This window comes from Octopus bimaculoides, chromosome 7, assembly GCF_001194135.2.
Source record: "Octopus bimaculoides isolate UCB-OBI-ISO-001 chromosome 7, ASM119413v2, whole genome shotgun sequence".
Classification (NCBI taxonomy): Eukaryota; Metazoa; Mollusca; class Cephalopoda; order Octopoda; family Octopodidae; genus Octopus; species Octopus bimaculoides.
Genome location: NC_068987.1, coordinates 6,913,431 through 6,937,177, shown reverse-complemented (window position 1 = coordinate 6,937,177; position 23,747 = coordinate 6,913,431). Strand labels below are relative to the sequence as shown.

General features: G+C 32.8%; 1 protein-coding gene across 6 annotated transcripts in view; it reads right to left on the bottom strand.

The window, feature by feature from the left end:
- The window catches only part of LOC106869300 (uncharacterized), a 280,230-nt gene that overhangs the window by 82,876 nt on the left and 173,607 nt on the right, over positions 1 to 23,747 (bottom strand). For all 6 annotated transcript variants that reach the window (XM_014914977.2, XM_014914976.2, XM_052969190.1 and 3 more), the window contains one exon: positions 15,911 to 16,032. In XM_014914977.2, coding sequence (XP_014770463.1) covers positions 15,911 to 16,032 — 122 coding nt within the window. The remainder of the gene's footprint in view (positions 1 to 15,910; positions 16,033 to 23,747) is intronic.

Below are 23,747 nucleotides of genomic sequence, written 5' to 3'. Positions count from 1 at the left end.
ATATATATATATATATATAAGGGAGAATGTACGAAAAAAAAAAGCAACAACAGACGAGGACAGGTGGTGTAAACAACAAAGGGATGTATTAGTTTGACGCTCGGGAATACAGAAAGTCTTTAACGTTTCGAGCTACGCTCTTCAACAGGAAGAGTACGGAGAAAACAAGGAGAAAAACACGGAGAAAAAAAATGAATGGTGTTTGGTCAACGATCGATCATGGCTTGGCACGTGAGCTAGTGGTTGAGCTGTTGCACATACAATCGCTAGATTGTAGCTTTGATTCCGAGAACGGGCGGTGCGTTTTGCTCTCGAGCAACATACTTCATTACATGTTGCTGGGAATGTTGGCTTGCTCGCCTACCCAGCGAGGTGGCCTCATTCGATGGCTAAAACGATGCAAAATGTCAATGTACCCAGCAATGTATTATAACAGCATCTGTCAACCTGGTTGAGCACGTGTTCAGGCGATAATATATATATATATATATATATATATATATATATATATAAAGCACCCGTTACCTCGTATCCATACTTCTGGCATATTAGCCAGTGAAGGTTTTGGGCAACCTTGTCATGTCCGCGTTTGTACTCTTTCTGCGAAGTTGGACAACTTGCATAGCTTTTTTCTCGACTCTATACACCATGAGTTCAAATTCCGCGAATTTCGGAGTCAATAAAATAAAGTACTAGTCAATTGATTGATCAAATGCGTAATCATTACACGTCATACCATCTGTAGAAATCATAACATTACTCTTGAAACCTGTGATGGAATTGACTTGACTCTTTCAGTTATACAATGAACAATTCTTATCTCTCTCTTAACTATTTTTAGAGGTACAGCGTTCAGAAATACTAATGCAGTTTTCATTAGGGTTAGACGTACTAGTTAGAATTTGCTTTACATTTTTGTAACGTCTAAAGTACACAATAAACGGATATTAATTTTGAAAGAACGGTATTTTTCAGTAATTTTTCTTTGAAAGTTTGTCATTCGTATTCAATTTTCGAATTGTTATTTGCCATTCAAATTCAGGTGTCATTCAGTACAATCGTAGCTGGCATAATGGCTCATAAAATCATTTCATGTTTGCAATAATCTCCTGTTTTAGTACAAATCCGTTTATTCTCAAACATTTGGACTTTGGACTTGACTTATTTGCAGGGTGTGAGTGATCAGAGTGGTGCTGGCGATAAATGTGGGATGATGTGGGTTTGCAATATAACTATATGACTATCCTACGCGGCTTTCTAAAAAACCTTAACTTCCAAACAGTCAACGACAAATTTGAATGAATGCGGTGTTTCATATATTGGAATTAAAACTATAGTTTTTTGTGAAGCTGTTACGGAAAAGTAAAAATGTAACTAGACTATCCCAGTTAAGCTTTTGCACTGTATATTGTAGCTAAATTTTTGCAGTAAGTAAAACCATCATATTATTATTACTTTGCAGTCTGAAATATACTGCATCATTTAACTGTACTTTTGAGACACATCTCTGTGTACCTCCAGTAGGAGAAGTGTTTTGTTGAGGTTTCCATCTTTCATTGTATTTAAGTGTTCTACTTAATATATGTGCAGTACGTATGTGTGTTAATTTCTGAAGAATGTGCAAGTTTGTAAGTTATTGATGTTTCGCTAAGTATTTGCTTAAAGTTTTTTTCACCATTCCCAAGGCACTTATCGCTTACCATAGAGAGTGTTTCTGCATTGAATCCTAACATTTATGTTTCCTCTATCTAAAGAGTTATATATCTCAGTAATTTCTCCGTTTCTCTAGGAAAAATATTATCACTCGTTGAGAATGTTAAGTCAACTAGAATCCACACATTTTCCAATTGACCTCTGGCAACAATATTGCATGCATTAACATATCTCATAGTATGGCTGCTTTGTGATTCTCTGGAACCCGATCTGGTGTATACTTTTACCACCTCCCTTTTCTTAGTACTTCCTAATGTTGACTTAACTTCCTGTGTATTCAAGTCCTGGTTTCATGCCTGCGGATTATTTTCTTTATTTCTAAACGAATAGTCAAGGAGACACTGTCACCCTGAAAAAATACTCTGCTTGAATTATTACGTTGCTTGGTGCTATCTTTATGATGTTAGTCCTGTCTTCCAATTTTCCATGTTTTTTCTAAGAAACATTATTGACGTTCTTTGCAATCACAGACATATTCAAACGTTTTCTGATCCAAAGACGTGGAATCATGTCATAGGTCTTGCGGTAGTATATCCAGGCCATTGATAAATTTGTCCTTCTTCGTTAACAATCTTCATTACCATTTTATCTATGAGTAACTTATTATTATTTGTTAATTCAAGATTTGTTGGAACTCCTAAAGTTTTGCATGTGTAGTGGGCTTTTTGCCTGCAATCTGTGTTTTTCAACTATCTAATACTTTCCTGATTATTCTGGCCGTGGCAGGGAGGCAAGCCTTTTGTAACAGTTCTACTGGACATTCTATTCCGATTTTCTATATAGTCTTGCTGATACCGTCTGATTCTGTCCCCAAGGAACCATCATTAATTGACACTATCTTAACTTTCTTCATTTCCCATATCCGGGTTATTTCCTACCTATGAGGATTATACTTTATCTATCTTTTCTATTTTCTCGCCTTCCTTCCACCACCACCAGGGACGGTCTGTTATGCTCTAGCACTTGGTTCATCTGGATTGCGAAATCCCACAGGATTTTGCACGTCTTCGACTCTGCCATTCTCTACGGTTTGGGCTCATACCACATCTAACTTCTCTCTAGACCCCCGCTTTTCACACAGTTTCCATTATAGCACTTTCGCTACCTCATCGTGTTACCACAGCTTGTAATGGTTGTGGGAATGTCTAGGGCATTCATTCATTATACAGGCAAAGGTTTCGTCTACTCTATTACAGAAGTCGTACAGTGGAGATACTTGCTCATTCCAAAGGTTTGCCCTCCAATGTGTGGCCAAAACTTCGTCTTTCGCTGCAAGTATAGTGCTCTCAGTTTCTGTTTTTCATTGATACTTTTTTCAGCTATATTATTATTATTATTATTATTATTATTATTATTATTATTATTATTATTATTATTATTATTATTAATATTTTTGCTGTAGTTGTTTTCGTTGTTATTATTATCAATATTGTTATAGCGTGGAAGGTGTTTATAAGCCATTTAAAATAACACACACAGACCGTTAGATTCACTTCAACATTTAAATTTAATTTGTCAAAATATTTTCGTCGCTTTGAGACCGCGACCTGTTCGCTGACAAAATTCTGTGCTGCAGCACAGTAATCTAATGATTTCATCTTGAGTTATGTTTCTGTGATAACTGCAGACTTGTTCAGCCTAAGACTCATACCTATAAACAAATATTCTTACAGATTGGACTAGTGACTCCAGGTATTTTTCAGTTTTTCTGTACAGTTTATCAATGTATGCCAGAATATTTATTTTGACCCTGGTTTTAGCAATCTCTTTTTGCAGGTGTGGATTTTCTCATTATATTCCTCTCAGGTATGAGACAAAGAGTCCTCTTAGGATATTATTCTCCACGTTTTCACATTTTCTAATAATTTACTTCTGCAGTTTAGTTTTGTTTCTTAACATCTCATCACCTTCTCTAATAAATTGTTCATCTTTTCATTAACCACGAGCGTTCCCGGTGACAATGAAAGATGATTGCTTCTTTTATTGGCCGCAAGGGCCCAAGACATGGAGTAAAATATCGAAGGGTAAGTTATAGCACAAACAAATTACAAAAACTACAAAATCATGCGGAGTTAACATCATTCGAGGGGAGATGCTACCACATTAAACGCTATAACAGAGGATACTTAATAGCAAGTAGAGAAATAAATATTAAATAAATAAATATATAGAAACCTCAAGAAAGATAGTACACTGCGTCCCACATTGTTAGGCAAATCAACCTTCTCTCAATAAATAAGTGTATATACGTTCAAAATCAGTTGTTTTCTCACTGACTGTTGGCAACCCTTACCTGCGTAAATTCTGTTAAAATAAATTGGATCTGCGCAGACGAAAACAAACGGCAGCCATTATCGTGTAGCAGCAATATTTCTGCTATCCCAAATTATTAGGCATGTATCCAATTTAAGTATAATTAAGGATCAGAAATGTGATCTTACTTCAAATGAGAAGTCTACCATTGTGTCAAAGCTTGGAAGAGGAAAAACAACCATAGAAGTATCCAAAATACTGGTAAGGAATCACCGAACAATGAAGAAATTTTTGCAGTCTCCTATTTTTGTCCGATCGAGGGCAGATAAGGGCCATTCGAGGGTTGCTTCGAATCGTATTTTATCATGGGTGAAAAGGAGAGTTGTGCAGAACCCATATCTGACAAGTAGAGAAATCTTCAAACATTGTGGCAGGGAGGAGGTATCCAAAACTACCAGGTGTCGCCTCTTGAAGCAGGTAGCCAGGAATGTTAAACTTGTTACAAGCCCCCCCCCCCCTCTGAAGGATGTTCATAAGCAGAAGAGACTGAAATGGGCAGAAGATAGAGTTTTCAACAGTTCTGTTCACTAACGAAACAACATAGGATTGAGGAACTTTTACTATATTTGGTATATTTGTAAACATTTTATCGTTAGGCCATTTCAATTTTAAACTTCCATAACCAGTTCAACTCACTAGTGTATTGAATCTCTTTGCTCCAAATATTTGATCGAATGACATAACAAATACTTCAGTATTTGCTAAATCATTCCCTTGATGTTAATTCTCATGGCTCAGCTATTAGTAAAATTTCCTAACATTGTTTCTGAAGAGCTTTTGAAGATTCTCATATATTATTTGTTGATATTTAATGTTTAGTTTTTACCTGATTTTGCCTCGAGACTTGTTTTCTCTCTTTTCTTGTTGCTATTAAGCTGCTCTGAAATTTCGTTCGATTTGGTTTCTGCTTTTCTTTGTTTTGCTTTCACAATGGATTCTTCTGTTTCATCTCGTTGCGCATACTTCTCGGCGACCTTTTAATTTATTTACGTATATTGGGGTCTCTACAGACATTGAGTATGTGTTCTTGGAACTCTTATTTTATCTCTCGTCATTCTGAAGTCGTTAAAATAAAGTACCAGTGAAGTACTGGGGTAGATTTTTAAAAAATCATTTTTTCGTTGTTTTTCCAACACTTAGGCGTTTCACGGTCGGATTGTGTGTAATTATGCCTCAGCTCCGAGACTCAACACCTTCCTCCTCACATGAGCTTCTAAAAGCACCGCACTCATTTCTACATTCCCATAATATATGTAGCAAGCCGAAGATCTCAGGTACTGCATCCAGATTCTTTGAAATTGTTCCGAGTGCAGAGATAACAAAAGGGGCAATTTTGACTGTTGCTTGATGTATTTCTCGTGCCTGGCTTGCCAAATCCTGGTATTTGTTTACCTTCACTCCCTCGGTAATTTAAACATTCTGGTCAGCAGAAACACCGACTTCTACTATGATTCATTCATGTGTGCACAGTCATGACGTCAAAACGATTATGTCCTACGTGCCTGTTTGTAAAGATGGTCATATCCCATATGTACTTTACTCGCTCATTCTCAACGAAAGACGGCGGGATATGATCATAGCAATTAAAATAAAGTCGATAAAATAAAGTACCAGTCAAGCACTTGGGTCCATGGTATTGACTTACTTCAAACCGTCAAAATTTCTGGCCTTTTATCAGAGTTTGAGACTATTATTATTTTTATCATTTACAAATGTATACGTTTTCTTAAACCTCGCTCGGAAACATTCTGCTAACGGAAATAAATTTTTTACGAAGAATACTAACATACAAATAACTTTCTGCAGTTTAAATTCTCCTCTTTCAGAGGTTGACAAAAGAAAAGTATAAGTTCTGTGTTACATTTTTTACAGTTTTTCTTTGCCTTCAGGTCATTGACAAAAAAAGGTTATGGATATCACACAGCATATTCACAAAAGCACAATGGAAAATGTACAATATCGTACTTTTGACACATACACAAAACAAGCAAAAAAAAGTACTGATTTAATTGTAAAGTAAAATATTTATAGTAAACAACAACTAAAAGTAAACGCAGACATTTTAGCGACACTGGCGAGTAGAAATCTTGTCAACAAAAGAAGTGTGCATGCACGTATTTTTTCGGGTGTCAACAGAGACAGCAAAAAAATGTCATTTACCGGCATTCTTTTAAATAGGAAGAGATTCAACGAGGAACATTTTGCTGAAAGATTGAAACTTGACAACATTTGGTACATCGAACTGGGACCAGGCTTTCATGAATAATTACAGAGGCCCTTGGGCAGGGAGAAATAATATACCTTTCGTACCTTAGTTGTCTAGCACTGTGGTACATTATCGAAACTAGTAATTACTAGATAATAGCACTGCTTTGCTTTTGTCGTCTGTGTTTACGGAGTGGGTGTTTATCAAGGCTTATATATTCCGTAAGCTGTTACATTCTGGATTGATGGACATTATATTTCGTAATTTGTAGATATAACTGAGGAAAGTAAATGTATAAATAGAAACAGTATAATCTTTTTCTACTCTAGGCACAAGGCCCGAAATTTGGCGGGAGGGGGCAGTCGATTGCATCGACACCGTTACGCAACTAGTACTTAATTTATCGACCCCGAAAGGTAAATTCGACCTCGGCGGAAATTGAATTCAAAACTTAAAGACACATGAAATACCGCTAAGCATTTCGACCGGCGTGCTGACGTCTCTGTCAGCTCGCCGCCATCTTCCAACGATAAAATATTGATGGAATACTCCTTCGATTAGTTGTACAAAATATAATCCGCATTAAAAGCCTATTGCTCCTTTAACATTTGTCATACATGGTTTAACATTACATTTGTCCTCATCCTGTTAATTGCCCCTAGTATATATAGCCATGATTATATATACACGTACTCAATAGCCAGAATACTGACAACATATCCCAAATGGTCCTCATAAACAACATTTTATTTGTCGAATCCCGTCTTAGAGTAGCTTTTGAATGTTCATCTACTAAAGGAGTTTAAAATAGTATAATCTAGCACTATTAGAGTTTAATAATAAGTATTCTAGTAAATTAGTAGTCCAGACAAATTACAACAATAAACTGACAAAATTACTGATGCGCATACAAATATAACTTTCCGATTACACAATGGATGAACGCGTCATTAAAATCCATGAAAAGAAATGTAACATATACCACACGTAGTCTTCAAGCTCAAATTCAGAATACACAGCAAAATCACCAGACGGAAAGCTTACACACTAACACAAAACCACAAAACACCGACTGCATTTCAAACAACCAACGCATTATACAAAGTTCTATGTAAGTATGGCAGTTACAAATGTTATTACTCACGGTGTTCAATATCGGGCGCAAAAGTGTGACATGATCTCATTGCTTGACTATGCACTTACAATAGATGCCATTGTAATATATTTTATACAATACAGAAAATGTCTTCAGTTAAAAAATAGAAATTGATTCCACAGAAATTCGAATAACGATGGAAATTTTACGAATAGCAAAATACATCACACTTAAAATATAACTTTAACCCAATCAGGAAAATAACGACTGCAGAATGTTTGAAAAGCAGATGCAACGACTGGTCAGATATTTATATGGTTAAGTATTCCTTTGATACTTTGTGACGCACTTCACAGCAAGTGTGCAATAACGCTTTAATCATTTCATTGTGGATTTGTTTTAAAAAATTAATAGCATAATTTATCGAGGAATACTATAGTCACAAGGTGAAATTTCAAGGACCAGTTGAAACAGTATCATGATATAAAATATTTGAATTAAAACCGGTTTCTTTCTCGACGGTGAAGATTGGAGTTGTTGACATAATAATGTGGAATTCATTAATGTACAAATTATGGGAGATATTATGTGGAACCCTTTTTATGTAAATCAGTTGTCTCCATGTGATAACAGACTAATTGAAATATACATTAATTTTTAGCAAGATCAATCAATTTGGAAACTAATTTATGATGAAAATCATTTGCAAATATGTTGAATCAATATGACGAATGTATTCTGGAAAAACCCTCTGTTTAGAATTGGTTAATCATGTTCCTGGACAATTTCTGTTGTCGTATGGTGATTCTTTGTAGCGTCACCTATATCTGTAAAATGTATAGCTCATTATTGTGTACGAGATTAAGAGAGCCAATTTTGCGAAAAAGAAAGGTTTCCTCGTACAAAGATCGCATAAACTCACTTTACCAGATATTTTTTACCTCAGATGATATTTGAAATGTATAATTCAAGGATTTCAAGAAAGTGTTTTTGATTCAGAGGTATTGTCCAAAATATGATCCATTATAAATTTTATGGCTCAGTTAGAAAGGTTCTTCTAATGTAATGGGAATAACAGCCGTCCGATGTTAGGCAGTTGTGTGACGTCAATTCTGATGGTGTCCCCATCACTATTTTCTGTCCATAGGTCTTTTATCCGATATATCTAGGACTATCATTTATAGGTATATTTGCATTTGAGAAATTTCGTAAAAAAAACTCGTTTAAAAACTAACTGCATTTAGAATACATTACTGAAAATATGATGCAAAAGATTATATTTACATTGATTGCAAGTAGGTGGGAGCCTTATCTAACTGGAAAACTATTAAGAAATATTCAGTGTAGAACTACAAAATATGTTGTGAAGAATCGAGGAAAACTAATACAAATCATGGAGAACTAACTGCTATAAAAAAACTTTCCTTTGCCTTCAAAGAAATGAACAAATATAAAATAGTTGCTTAAAAACATCCAAATGCGATTGAAAGGAGATCAAAATTAGCAAATCGAAACGGTTAAAAACTACTGTAAAATGTGCTGCTGACAGCCAAATCCAGATCAGCGGACAGGACGGAATAAGACAAAAATAAATCGCAGCATTTGTGAAGAGCAGGACCTAAAGATGACATTAAAGTGTTCTTAATTGTGACACACCTTCAAATCTTCCCCAGTAGAAATTTACCACAAGCATTTAATAAAGCAAAATGAATTAAGTGAATGACGAGCAAACAGGAAAGAAACAATTAGTTCATTTTGTCTGCCTACTCAAATTTACCAGAATATGTTTGCAGGCATGAAAGCGTTGGTGATTACATTATTGAATACTGTGAGAAAAAAGGATGTATTATTGTACACCAGAAGTTGCCGAAGAGAATTACAAAACGACTATAATCGGAAATATGTCAATTCACACACACAGTATTATTAAGGCCGTCGTTTGTTAGGCCCAGAAGTAAAGGAGTCTGAAAGCATCAGTACCAACAGATGACGATGTATCTGTAAATGGAATGGAAGAATTATCGAAAGATCTGGAGATAGAGATAACCAAAATGAAGAGATGTGACAACAAAAACAATCATGCTTTGGGAAATAATGAAAGCATGCAAAGTACATAAGCAAAACACCAGGATTTATACACAACACAGAGTAACAGTAACCATTTACATTGCACACTTACTACAAATCCAAAACGAAACACCGCATGCGCTCAGCAGTGCTCTGAAGGCACACGATATGGGAAAATGATACCAATTATTTATTATTGGGGATAGTACAAATACAAAAGGTAAAGACAGTGAAGAATATATACTGAGAAAAATGGCGAATTCAGTAATATGAGTAAATAAAAATGAGAATTATAAACAATAATAATAATAAAGGACAATTAACAAGATAATAATTAGAATGTATTCCCGAAATGAGGTTATCCACATAAAATTCAAGAATAAATTGACACACCAAAAGAAAGTGTTAGCTGAGAATTCTCACAGCCAGCCCGCAGCCACATAGTTATTGTAGGATTTTCGCATTCTCCAACATAATATTTACGTTCAAGTAATATTTCAGGAAACTGGTGAGTTATTGAGTTGAGAGATAAATGTCTACTCTCAGTGATTTTACGGCTTTCATCACCCATTTTTGTTCGCCATCTTCTCTTGCCAGAGAGAAAGACTGACGAGTTTTTCTCTACTAAGGAAAGTGATGAGTCATCGTCGAGATACACTTGCTGGATAATCCAATACACACCACATGTGACACCAATTGTAAGATATAATTCCATAGATTTTTTTTCACTGAACCGACACAAAGCATGTGTACGGCGAATGGGTTCGTGATACATTCAGCTTGGATAGAATTGACTGTCGTCAACCGCTACCCGTCTATTTGTCTACATCCCCCACATCACAGACTTAATGTGTCTTTTTGAAACTGAATTCTTCATAGCGTTGCCCATGAATGTCCTGCTGAAGTGTTAAACTTTCATCCGATGCATTGATCTGTTGTCTGGTTATTGTCATTCATATACTCCACTACAGAATGTCAGATTTTATGCTCCAACAGTCACGTTGGCCAGCTGATTAAGTTTAGTGAACGCTTGGCAATATTCCGCATACAAAACGCCCAAATCGATCTCAGCCCCAGTAATTTTCCGAGCGCAGGAAAGATATTCCTAAAAAAACGAGGACAATAGTTGCGCAATATTCTTTTTCAGGTGACTTCGCATATATTGCAATTCTAGTGACTTCACAGTTTCATCCAAGTTATCCTGAGATAATCTTTGCGCGGTGGGTGCTAACCAAATCTGTTTCTGTTTCAATAAGCGAATGAACACATGATTTAATATGATTAGACGTTTCCTGGAATAAGGCATGATGATCAGATACTTGTACACTACAAAAACATTGCTATGTACACAAAGCACAAAGAATGCATACACCAAATGCGCGCGCACATATTAATTATTAGAGTTACTTCATATTAGGAATCATACAAAATCTTATTGTCATGTGCACATATATACATACATATATACGCATGTCTTTATACACATACAACTCAATTCCAGTATCCATGCAATGGTTGAATTGCGGAAACTTCACCACATCGAAAAAATCGTTGTATTGTTCAATGTACACATAACCAAGAAATTACTAGCTTATCTAGGGACAACTCTGTTTTTCTTTGCATGGAGCTGGGTGACAAACAGTTGAAAATACTGTTGCGGCAGACTCTCACCATGGTCTTGATAGCGGAATGCAGAAAATACTCTCAAAGATCATGCTGAAAGTCCTCCACGACACTTATGTTGCAGCCTTTGAAAAGTTTATTTCGATATCTAGGAGGAATAGTAATATTGTAACTGCGGGTGAAAAACAAGATCAAAACAGATGTATCTGCAGTCGTAAGTAACAGGAACGTGAGGAGACAAAATAAATTTCAAAACTGCGACAAAAAAGAAAGCAAAAATTTAAACTTCAACAAAAGAATGGTGATCAGATGCACAAATACTTAGTTCACCAACTATCATTATCGCAAAAAAATAGTGAAACCGAATTATTGTCCAGGAACAAATTCTACAAAATTAATAGCGATTACATTGTCTGATATAACTTGAATAATGCTGTTGGATAATACTGACATTTTTCCTTTGAAATCAAATAGTCGTTCTTAAAAATGAATATTAGAAATAAATATTAGAAAGAAGAGAACTGATATTATGAATTTTCAAATTACTTACATTATTTATATGTGTGTATTCATATATATATGTGCGCACATTTAACCAAACGTTACTGCACTTAAACACACTGATGTATATATATATATATATATATATATATATATATATATATATATATCTGTGTGTGAGTATGTGTGTGCGCGCGCACGTGTGTGTGGATATGTGTAAATGCGTTTTGTGCTAGCGTCCGTGTATGATGTAGAGATGTTTTGAAGAATGATGCAGCCTTGTGCACATGATGAAAATGCTTTTTGCTTTGCAATCAATTATGAGTCCTTGGTCCTTGCACTACTGTTAACATCTTCCGCTAAATCTTTTACTTTTATAAAAGTTTTACTTTTATGCAATAACATCAACCAAACAGAAAGTATAGTTGAAATACAATTTGTTCATTCAAAAGCTTCGCTAAAAATGAATTCGTGTAAAGAAAAGAACTCCAAGCTAGTGAGAAAGAGTAGACACAGTGACAAATAACTCGACTGGAAACAACTTCATATAGGAAATGCACTCCATCCAAAATATTAGAAATTTACACATTTACATCGGTAATGTAAACTTTTATTATATATTTGAAGTAGTGGTGTCATGACTGTATTCGATTTGTCGCTTAAAAACATCACTGCACCTCCAAGATATAAAAGCTTCTCTGATAAAAGTTTGTTGACTCGAGCTTTAAATAACAGGTTTACAAATAATATATCTTGCAGCTTCAGATTAAGTATTGCTATGGTCTTCTCAGTTATATATAGGGCCTTCCGTTATTATGACATAACAGCTCACATATGATGGAGTTCGTCACTAAATTATCAATTTTTTATTCTACTATTATGTTTTAATGTGTCTATATGATGCAGTAATATTAAAACTCTTTTATCAATTTCTTAGTTTTATATTCTACTGTGGTGTTTGTTATTGATATGAATTTACTTTTCAGATATACAAGCAAAAATTTCATATGTGAACTATATGTTGAGGATAAGGTTACCTTTAATCTGAGATACAAGTCAATTTAGACATTTAAGACTTCAGCGGATATATATGGCCTCAACATGCAGATGAACTGATTTCAACAGACAATGAAGCAATATAATAAATATCTCATGTTAACCACAACACATAAAATCAATATAGAATTAAGACAGAATAGATTTACAGAATATTAAATTTATATTAATGTTTAAAACGCAAACAGAATTTGATAATACATAATTATCGAACGTTTGTACTAACAGAAACAGTACAGACAACGAATAACACAACATTACATTCTTCTATGACTGGAGGACTCAAATAAAATCCAGCTGCTATTTATACGTTAGTAATCTGCTAGCTGTTACATATTACGCGTAGGTAGTTATCACACGATTTGTCGAGATACATATCATGACTAAAAGTGCTGCTGCCAAGACAAGAGACAGTGAAATACATAGATTAAATGAATACTATATGTGTGTAGTGAACGAATTGCATAGTTTGCAATATTCTTTCTTCATAATGCATAGTAAACATTATCAATAAAACAAGAAGGGGAGGAGCTGGACGATGACTCTGCAGTAAGAGTCGAGTCAATACAAATAAAAATACAAGGAATTCCAAAGTAGTTTTGCAATATACAGGTTATTATTAAATATTGATTTTAAATTTTGTCTCAAACCCAACACGTTCGTAGGTGGGGGGTAATTCGAAAACATTGGCTCCATTACTCGACTGGTACTTATTTTAATCGACCCCCGAAAGGATAGGTGGACCCCAGCAGGACTTGCTCCCAGAACATAAGCATGTGCGAAATTCCGCTAAAACATTTTGTCCGGCGCACTAACTACTCTTCCAGCTCACCGCCTTACTGTTACAAATAATAAAGTATGGTTTAATTTTAAAAGGCGGCAAAAACAATGTAAGCATCTGTTTATAAGTTATTTTATGACGTTTAAGAAGAACGCCTCTCGGACACAATATGATTTCATTGGAATAATAATAACACATTTACACGAAGTGGGATATATAGATATTTCGATACGATAAAGATATTTAACTAAAATAAAACTTGAATTGCTAAAAGTAGTCATAAGTAATATTTTAGGTTTTAAATTTGATAAATGGATATAGCTAAAATAGATGACACTAAAATGTAAATAGTCATATTTGAACAATAAAATACAGACCAACTGCCTGCATGGTTTATACATATATTTGTAAATGAAATTATTTATGGAAAATTATACGCAACGGTATTTAGGTACCACTAAAGAATCATCTCTTGAGCATAGCAATTAGATGTATTAGTGGTGATTGATATGATAAACACGCAAGACGAATTTGAATTCTATTGTTCACAACAAACCAAAGTAACTCTGAAGAGTTTTTATCGATTTCCTTCCTTTTACTACTTAATTAGATTAATGTATCAATCAATACATATCCTCTTCCGTCTCCTCGTTATCACTAAACTCTGACAGGCTTAGTATAGAATAGTAAACACGGTAAAAGAAACTCACACGTACATAGGCTTATGACCACAGACGTTTATAAACTTTTCATTATAGAGAATACATCTGTCGACATATTTTAGACATTTGTCTACATATTTTTCTTACGTGATACTTCTGGGATTATCAAAAGAAAATTGTTTAAGATAGAAAACGTCACTTCTAGTAATAAAACGGTATTCGATTCTACTCAGGTGAAAGCACTTTCTCAGGCGAAGACGTAGAAAAATGAAGCTGAGACCTCTAAAGAACGGCATGGTGAAAGGAATATAGTGTAATGCATTAAGTTTCACTACGTACTTTGTTCATCAATTAGGAACATTTCATTGTTCGAAATCGTTATACTACACGAAAAACATAGTTTAACATAGTATGTGTCTTTATAAAATCATCCATATGAATACACACAAACACACACACACACACACATACATCTATATATATATATATATATATATATATTACATAAGGATATTTCGGTTTGCTGAAACCATTGCTATGTGAAAATATATATTTGAAAGAAACATTCTATCAAAGCAGGTGAGAGGTTGTGCAAAAATGAAAATTAGTTAAATTTATGCAAATAAATTGAAATTAAGAGATGTTTTCTTGTCTTCCATAGGTATCTTAAGGCATTTTCTTCCATGGGTATTTTATAGCCCATAACGGTTTGGAAAAGATTCTCTTTCTTAGATGTAAGGAGGAAAATAATCCATGAGTTCGGAGAAAACTGTTATTACCGGAAAACAATTTTGTGTGCGTGTATTTGTATGCATATAAAAACATTAACACACACAAACACATATAAACACACAATCACATGTATTTACACACACACACACACACACACATATATATATATATATATCCTTTCACAAACATATGTCTATTTGTTCGCCTGTGTCTGTCTGTCTATGTGTATGTATGCATACGTGTAACTACGTATGAATTTATATATGTACATTACATATTTATTTAAACTAACTTATATATATATTTATATTTATATTTAGTGCCATACTTGATAATTATTATAAGAAATACCGAATTGTACATGATACAAAGATGCACATTATTCACCGTCAAGGTGAATAACTCGTCCATAATTGTTGTCAGGCATCTCTCCTTCGATTAAGCATGATGTGTATGCCAAGGTAATATATAACATAATTGCAATTTCGTAAGGTTTGGAATGAAAGTTATGATCTTTATACAATAGAGAAAAATAAAAGAAGTATCTCTCGTGGACTACGGAAACAATATCGCATACATACTTTACATCATAGATAATAACAAAATGCAGACATATTGAAACGTACCCACTTTGAAACTTGGGAAACACCAGCATCACCCAGTTAGAGCCAAATATACAGGCAGGCACCTGATATTATTGCTCTAACTAAAGCATTTTTTACACTTTCTTCTTTTTGTCCTTCTATATTTCATTTATTTTACCTTTATGTCTATCACTCGTACCTATTATCTCGTACCTATTATGTGTGTTTTTATATAAATCATATATCAATAAAAACAGGGTTCTCCTATTATTAAAAATGCAAGAGAAAGGGAAATGAAGAATCCATTAACGGTTTCCCTTCCCGAAACGAAGAAGGTTATCGTTTCTAAATTCGTGTCAGAAATCATCTGATTTATAAACGCAATTTACTCTTGGAGTTTCAAATACCAGTTTGCATTAAAATATTTTTTTTAAGCCAACAATTATTCTGCATTGATATAGTAGATATTTTCCACATTAGCAAATTCATGCTACCTGCAAAGAGTCCCTTTATATTCGATGTTCATTTGAAACTAATACCACATAAAATGCTAATTATGCCTAAATGAACACTTACCTCGCCGAAATTTCTTTTGGGGGCCCCTTACTGTCACGACGCAATTCTTCTTCCAACTCATTTTCAATCTTATCCGCGTAGCCATGGGTTTTCGCTAATATCAAAGTCTCAGCTACCAACGCCTGTAGATATTGTAGTTTTGTTGGGATGAAGTAAAACATTAAAAAAAATGAACAAAGCAGAAACTGATTAGTAAATGAATAGCAGGGATAAAACGTACGATTTAAAACTAACAGTATTTATTCATATCACACACAGTCAAATCACATTTGAAATATTATCGGTGTAAGAAAATTGCATTTATGTGTTAGTAGTTACTGAAAAAATCAGCAAATTGATACTACAAGTGTGAAAATCACATTTCTTATTTTTATCATTTTGAAAAAACGTGATTAAATTTTAGTTTTGGATTAGTAATAATATTATTTAATCGTGAATCTTACTTGTGCTGTCATATATCTTAAAACAAAATTATATTACATAAAATGTGTTACAGAGCATAGCATAAAACAGCTTCATAAATAGTCAACTTTTGACATATTTTAAATGTACTGTTTCTAAAAAAACAAATTCGAAAATCCTATTTTCCTTCATAAGTATGAATTTTAGACTACATTTTCATATTATCAGAAGTAAATATATGATAGCCGAAAGGTAAACACATAATATACATTTCTCATAAATGGAATTAACAGAACGAGCTAATCAATAACTGTTATTCTTTCCATTTAGTTTTCATTAAAACAATTGTTTTAGAAAAATCTCAAACGACTGAAAGAAGAGATATAAACTTCTTGGATACACATTTAATTTGAAATTGTCCAAGATTTTATAAAGTCTTTCCAGGGAAATGTGCCGGTGTTATATAATGTTTATTTTATATGAGTGGAATGTGAAAATATGAGTGTATCCGTATCGGTAACTACACACTCTTATATACAAGTGGTAAATTATAAATTAAAACTCTTTCAAGTAATTACACCTATGTTTTGCTGAACTTGATGGAAAAAGGGATTTTCCTGAGCCATGATTTTAAAAGTAAAATTAGTATAAATGAATATTAGAAGGCCTAATACTACAAGTATGATTAGTAAAACTAAACTATTTAGTAGGACTATTAGTACAACTATCAAACTAGTTACTTAAATTGACAAAATGCGATAAATTGTTGGCGATTCCATTGATCAGTTTCAGGCGTTTTTTTAAACTTCAGCTGATGCTAAAATGACTAAGGTCGGCCGTGGTAGATTTTTGCGATCAGAATGGAAAGAATTACTATAAACTTTGCGTAAAGTGGATGTGGTCTATTATTTCTATGACGCCAGTACATTCTCTGTATAGGTAATAGCCATAATTCATTGTGACAAAAACGACAACTGTCTGAAAGAACTCTAAAAGGTAATTCCTATTTCATTGTTCAAGGGAGATCTTAATACTGATAGGTCAATTATAAAATCAAATGTTTCACTTTATTTAGTCTTATACAACACTATTGTTACCAACTTATTACACACTGCTTAGTGTAATAATAATAATAATAATAATAATAATAATAATAATAATAATAATAATAATAATAATAATAATAATAATAATAATAATAATAATAATAATAATAATAATAATAATAATAATAATAATAATGATAATAATAATAATAATAATAATAATAATAATAATATAATAATAATGAAGCAATGGGTACTCCAACCGAATTATTTTCCTAAGTTACTAATTAAACTGATCTTTGCAGCTTTAGTTTGTTTTTGAAAGTTCGTTTCTTTTCACAAAGGCTCTGATAGAAATGGACATGTTTCGTACCCGAGTGTGGTGAAGAATAATTAGAACAACATATAATGATAAGGGTTAAGGTATACGTTCAACATTGTATTGCAGACTTTAATTTTCAGAACCTTCGTGTTGGGATTTTATATTTATTATGCTTCTCTAGGTTTATTGAATTCTCTATTTGCTATGAATCTTACTTGATTTCTGTTCTTTATAGAAACACTTTTATCTAAACAACATACAGCTGAATAGGCAAATGTCGCATACAGAGTTCAGTTATCGACTTCGCAGATACAGAGACAAAAAAAAAAGCAAATATGTTAATCCAAATTCAGTGGATTAATATAGACTATGAGATAAAGCAGTAATGAATGGATTAGAATGTGGTAATGTGGCCAAGTGATCAATCAGATGGATGCGTGTGTCATTCGATCCTTGAGTGAAACTAATGTGCATTAATCATTCCTGCAAATGTGATTCAAGTGGTATAGGAAGTAGATGTCATGTTATGCATACGTCATACAGTGAAAATATGAAAAAAATACAGCGCTTAATAAGAATTACACCTGCACAAGGAAAATAAGTCTTTAAATATTCATAACTACATACGTTAATATTTCAGGCAACCATTTTCGAATAAAATCACAAATTTAATTAAATATTTTTGTGGAATTTAAGAGAAAAGCAATGTGAAGTCTACTGTCTATAGTAAATTATGTCATTGATGTAACCATGTGTATATAACACTGTATATGTAGCCATGTATAAGCAAACGTATAACTTCTCCCTGATTAAACTCAGAGTACGTGAGGGACGTAAGAATGGTCTACAAAACACTACAACTTTAATACTTGTGACAGCAGATGCAACATTATGAATAGCAGTAGGAGAAAGAGTGAAATGAAATAAATTAGATGATAAAATATTAACTTCTTTCTGTTTAGTGAAAAACTTTTTCGGAAAACTAAAAGCATTGACGAACGGCAGTCACTTCTCAAAATCTCCACGTCATAATCAAGAAATTATATAATATGATTAGTATAAAAACGGTAGACATAACGTGCAAATTACACGACGAAGAATGTAAAGAATCTGCCACCTACAAAATAATACTATGAGAAATAGTGTACGCACCACACGGTTATACATTGTGAGATATATAATCAAATCACATGACACGGCTCATGCCCACAACGCGTTATAGAAGAACTGTCACACCTTAACTCGTGTAAGAGATTTATTCATAAAAAATAATCGCTACACTTAACACAAATAGCTTTACAAATATATTCGTAAGCATATCTCTATAAAGTTTACAAATAATCATACCCCTGGCACACATATGATATCCTTCCACATCAGTAAAACTGAACACACATTAGATAAGTGTTCAAAAGTTACCTTTGTTAATGTATTTAATGCAGAAATCATGAGAAAAAGTACGCTTTATGCGACGAAAAAAGATAATATTATTTCAATGGTTAATTCAGTATTGATCATTTTTACTCGTATATGTTTCAATCTTATCAAAGCATCTTAGCAAAGTACAAACTTCACTGTATTTGACAAAACACTAATAAGAGAATCACGGTGTTTTGATAATTTTTGAATTAAATATTATAACACTACCTAACAAGCTGTTCTTCATGTGAGTGTTTTCTCTGAGTAACTTCTGGCAGTAACATTGTCAATGTTTTTTATGGTGTATGAAAGGAAATAATTCAATAAAAATATATGCAGTTGCATCGAGATATCACGTACCATATTCAATTAAACACGTTACAGAATTGTTGCTGTTTTCTGATAGTGAATTTTAGAACTTAAAACAAGTTCTTAAATACATAAATAGTTTTGGATATACATATAAAATGAAAAATAGGAAGAGGGAAAAGTTGATAACATGAGGGTAATTGTAGAAAAAGAGATAATGAAATGCCAACGAATGAGATCGTAAGATTATATAAATAATATATTAATAGATGGGAATGAGGTTGGCACCAGCAGAAAAGACCAACTAGTTCGCCCCAGAGTTTCCCTGCGAACATCACTGCTCTTACCCACCAACAGATCCCTATATATTTTTAAGGCGAATTTTCCAGCAACTACATTTCCATACTTGTAAAAAGCAGTAAGTCAAGCACCCAATTTATGTATTTTCTTGACTCAGGACCGCGTTTCCGCCAAAGAGATGAGTTTACTAACAGATGCCAAACTTGCCCACCGACAAAGAAAATATGTAGGTTTTCTTCTGTCGAAATTTGAAACCCTTATTATTATTAAGGCAGCGAGCTGGCAGTTCTACCGTCTTTGCGTTCTGAGTTATGACGTCGACTTTGCCTTTCATTGTCCCGAGGGTCGGTTAAAGACGTACCAGTCATGTACTAGTCAATGTAATCGACTTCCTCATCTCCCCAAAAAACTGCTGATTATGTGCAAAAATTTGAAGACAGAATCGTAAGAACATCTGATAAAATGCTTTGCGGTATTTCATACCGCACTTTACTACAAGTATTGAGGTTGATGGTCGTTATCTACCCACTTCTACTATGCGTATTGCACCTTAATCAGGAAGAAAGAATAGAAGTAGTATTGTTATTACACCATCCTATTTGTTTTATCTATAATCATTTTTGTTTATAAATACCATTGGATACGTTACTGCTGATTGCATGTTGTTATTTACTTTACAGTGATAACTTTAAAAATGATAGAATTCAAATAAGGTAGCGTGAGTCATTTGGCAAGTTGTCAGCTATTAGTCTTAACGCTTCTTTCATTTTTTATTGCTTATCATTTTATGAATGCCGAACGATCTTAGGTTTTAAGGTTTGACAATTTGTTATGATGGCTAAGCTTTATTGTTCTGTTTATTGCCATTCTCAAAGAAGAGGTTAAAAGAAAAAATTCCCTGTTTGTTCTTTTTGCTTTTATTCCCAATTTAATTTCATTTTGAAAAATGCTTTTATTTCAAAATAATGCTCTAAAAACGCAATTATAAATAAATGCAACTATGGATCAAGTCCGTTATGCTATCTAATTCGATATTTTAATGTTTCAATTCCAAAACAGCACAATGGTAAATACATTGTCGTATAGATACGGCGGAACATCACTTTGGTCATATGTACGAATATGTGTATATATATATATATATATATATATATATATATATATATGAAGTATCGGCTAGGTTCCAGCATATATAGTATATGTGCTCGTGTGCGTGTTTGTGTGCCAATATATAATACATAAGTATGTTTGTATGTATGCATGTATGTATGCATGTATGTATATATATATTATATGTTTAACATATATACATGCAAATACACGCACGCGCGCACATATGTTTATATACAGCAATTACTTAAACAGGCCTAACATGACTTTGACTTTCTCTTAAAGACTTTCCCTGTAATAGGTTCCACAACATATACTATGAGCAGAAATGAAGTTTGAAAGAAAATAAGGAAATACAATTTAAAATCTTCTGAAAATTGATAATATAATCGAAGACTCAATGACTTGAGGACTAATCAAAATTATGAACTTGAAATTCAAAGAATTGATTAAGCAAGTGATATAAGATGACCAGGCAGTGGCCGGCTAAGCAATATCAATGTATACGAAAGATAACGTTTCTGAAAAAAAAGAAACGTGAGTTTGACTAATAACCGGGCAGCGCCCCTACGGGCATACATGATGTCATTTTTATATTACTTTAGTCATATTCTTCTAATAGAGAAAGAAAATGGATATTGCTAGAATGAATTGGAAGAATTCTTCAGAGTTAAATATATTTCAGAAGAATTGAATGTTATTGATAATTCTTAGAGGATCTTATTCGCATTTGATTTTTGTATATTAAATATATAATTCGATGCATCATCTTTTGGGGAAGAATGCATTGAGCTTTAGGCTACCGGAGCACACATCTAAAAATGACAATGCCTGAACGAAAAATTGATGGGAAGCCTTTAGGATACTGCTATAATTGCTAATATATTCTAAAGAAATGATAACTATCGATTTCGTAACTGTGTATCTTTTAAAGTATCATCTCTTCCATTATCTCCATTTCTGAAGGAGATCTTAGTATCGAAAGATGATAGCAAAAGACTCTTCAACCTATGTTGTAAGTAATAGCCTTATAAAAGTCACATGGCCAGTAAAGAATTAATTAAAAAAATGTTATTACTTCATTTGCCAGTTCGATGCTTATATAATTTTTTCCTAAAGATAGGCATAGAAATCATCTCATATGACGGAATTTTTGTTGTTTATTAGATATAATCTTGGAGAATTATTTTCTTGGTTATTCAACCAGCCTTCTCTTTTCATTCATCAAGCAAGCATTTGGAACTTTTCTCATTAAATAAGAATCATATGTTATTTCTAATATGACAATATTTGCTAACATTCATTGATGCCGCAAAGTTCTACAGCATTTTTCGTTGAGTAATATTGCACTACTATTAATTAGATAAACATTATTTTATTAATGTTCCTTCATAAATTAATTTAAAATTTATCTGTATGACTGATAGAAGCAAAATATATGAAAAGAATATCCTCAATGCGAGTATCAATCCAGGTACTCTTTATATAGAGTGACCTCGCACTAAATAACTGTATCCTGCTCGTTCCAATTGACAAAATGTTATATTATATGATAACGGTATATTACATTGAATAGACATCACTTCCTTTATCGACCTATAACTGAAGAAAAAGTGAAATCCTCTGTGTTATGATCTTTATTACAATCGTTGAATTACAAATTATTTAAGTCAAAAGAGCTTATCCTAAAGATGTAATTTTTCTGTCAGTAGTGTTTTCTAATCTTTATTCTTATCTGTAGTGTAGCAAATAAGTGTTAATTGTTATGACAACTATCCTAAAACATTTGAATTTTGTTGAACTTAATTCTTGAATGTTTTTGCGTATTACAAGGTTTATAGATTATCGTTATAAGTAAATGACATTATTGATTGCTTTTATGAAAAAAATAATTCCTTATTGTAATACGTATTATAAATTGATATAACACTTGATAATGAAATTATGCCAGAAGGAAATTCGCAGCCAATAAAGACTAAATAAAATACCTTCACAATCAATCAATAATTTAGATTTTTCGGATTAACACGGAAAATATAAATTATTTCACAACCAACATGGTATTATAAATGAGGGGTTAAAACTAGTCTATTCGAAGATGAAAATATGATATGTTTGATTCATAGCATTGTGAATCAAACAGCAATATGACCCCTAGCAGTATGACTCCCAGCAGTATGACTGAAATAAAGTAATTAGATTGTCATATACATGGCTCATACGATGTTGATACACATGGCTTACATGATACTGAATATCACGATATAAAAAGATATGTTTCGACTAGAAATATTATTAATTTAAATGTTACTTTATTCTTTCCGTAAAAGCCAATAAATAGAACATGTATTGTAACTATAGATTACATTGTAATTAGAAAAAAAAACCTTTTTAAATATGATATTTACAAGTGTTGCAATTATAACTTTAAAAAATATAATTTCTGCCCATGTGTTCATTCTTGAAACAGCGCTTGTATTTTTCCTTTTCGGTAAGTATTTCAATTTTCTACATATTTCGAAGTTTATAATCAATAATTCATCTGTAAATCCGAAATATTGTTTGGGGGCTAAATTATGAAAAATTTTAACTTCGTTTTAAGACACACAAAAACACATAACTGTATATATATTTACTTGTATTAACTCATATTCATTAGATGATTATAAAAGGAAATCCGTTTTACATTCTATATATACACGCTTATCGTGTAGGAGTCATATCACTATGAAGAATACGTTTTTCGATTGTACACCGATTATAAATGTGTGCATATACTTTAATGATTCCCTTTGGTTATTTCGTCTCGTAATATATGCATGTATGTGTGTGTCTGTATGTGTGTGTCTGTATGTGTGTGTCTGTATGTGTGTGTATGTATGTATATATATATATATATATATATATATATATATATATATATATATAT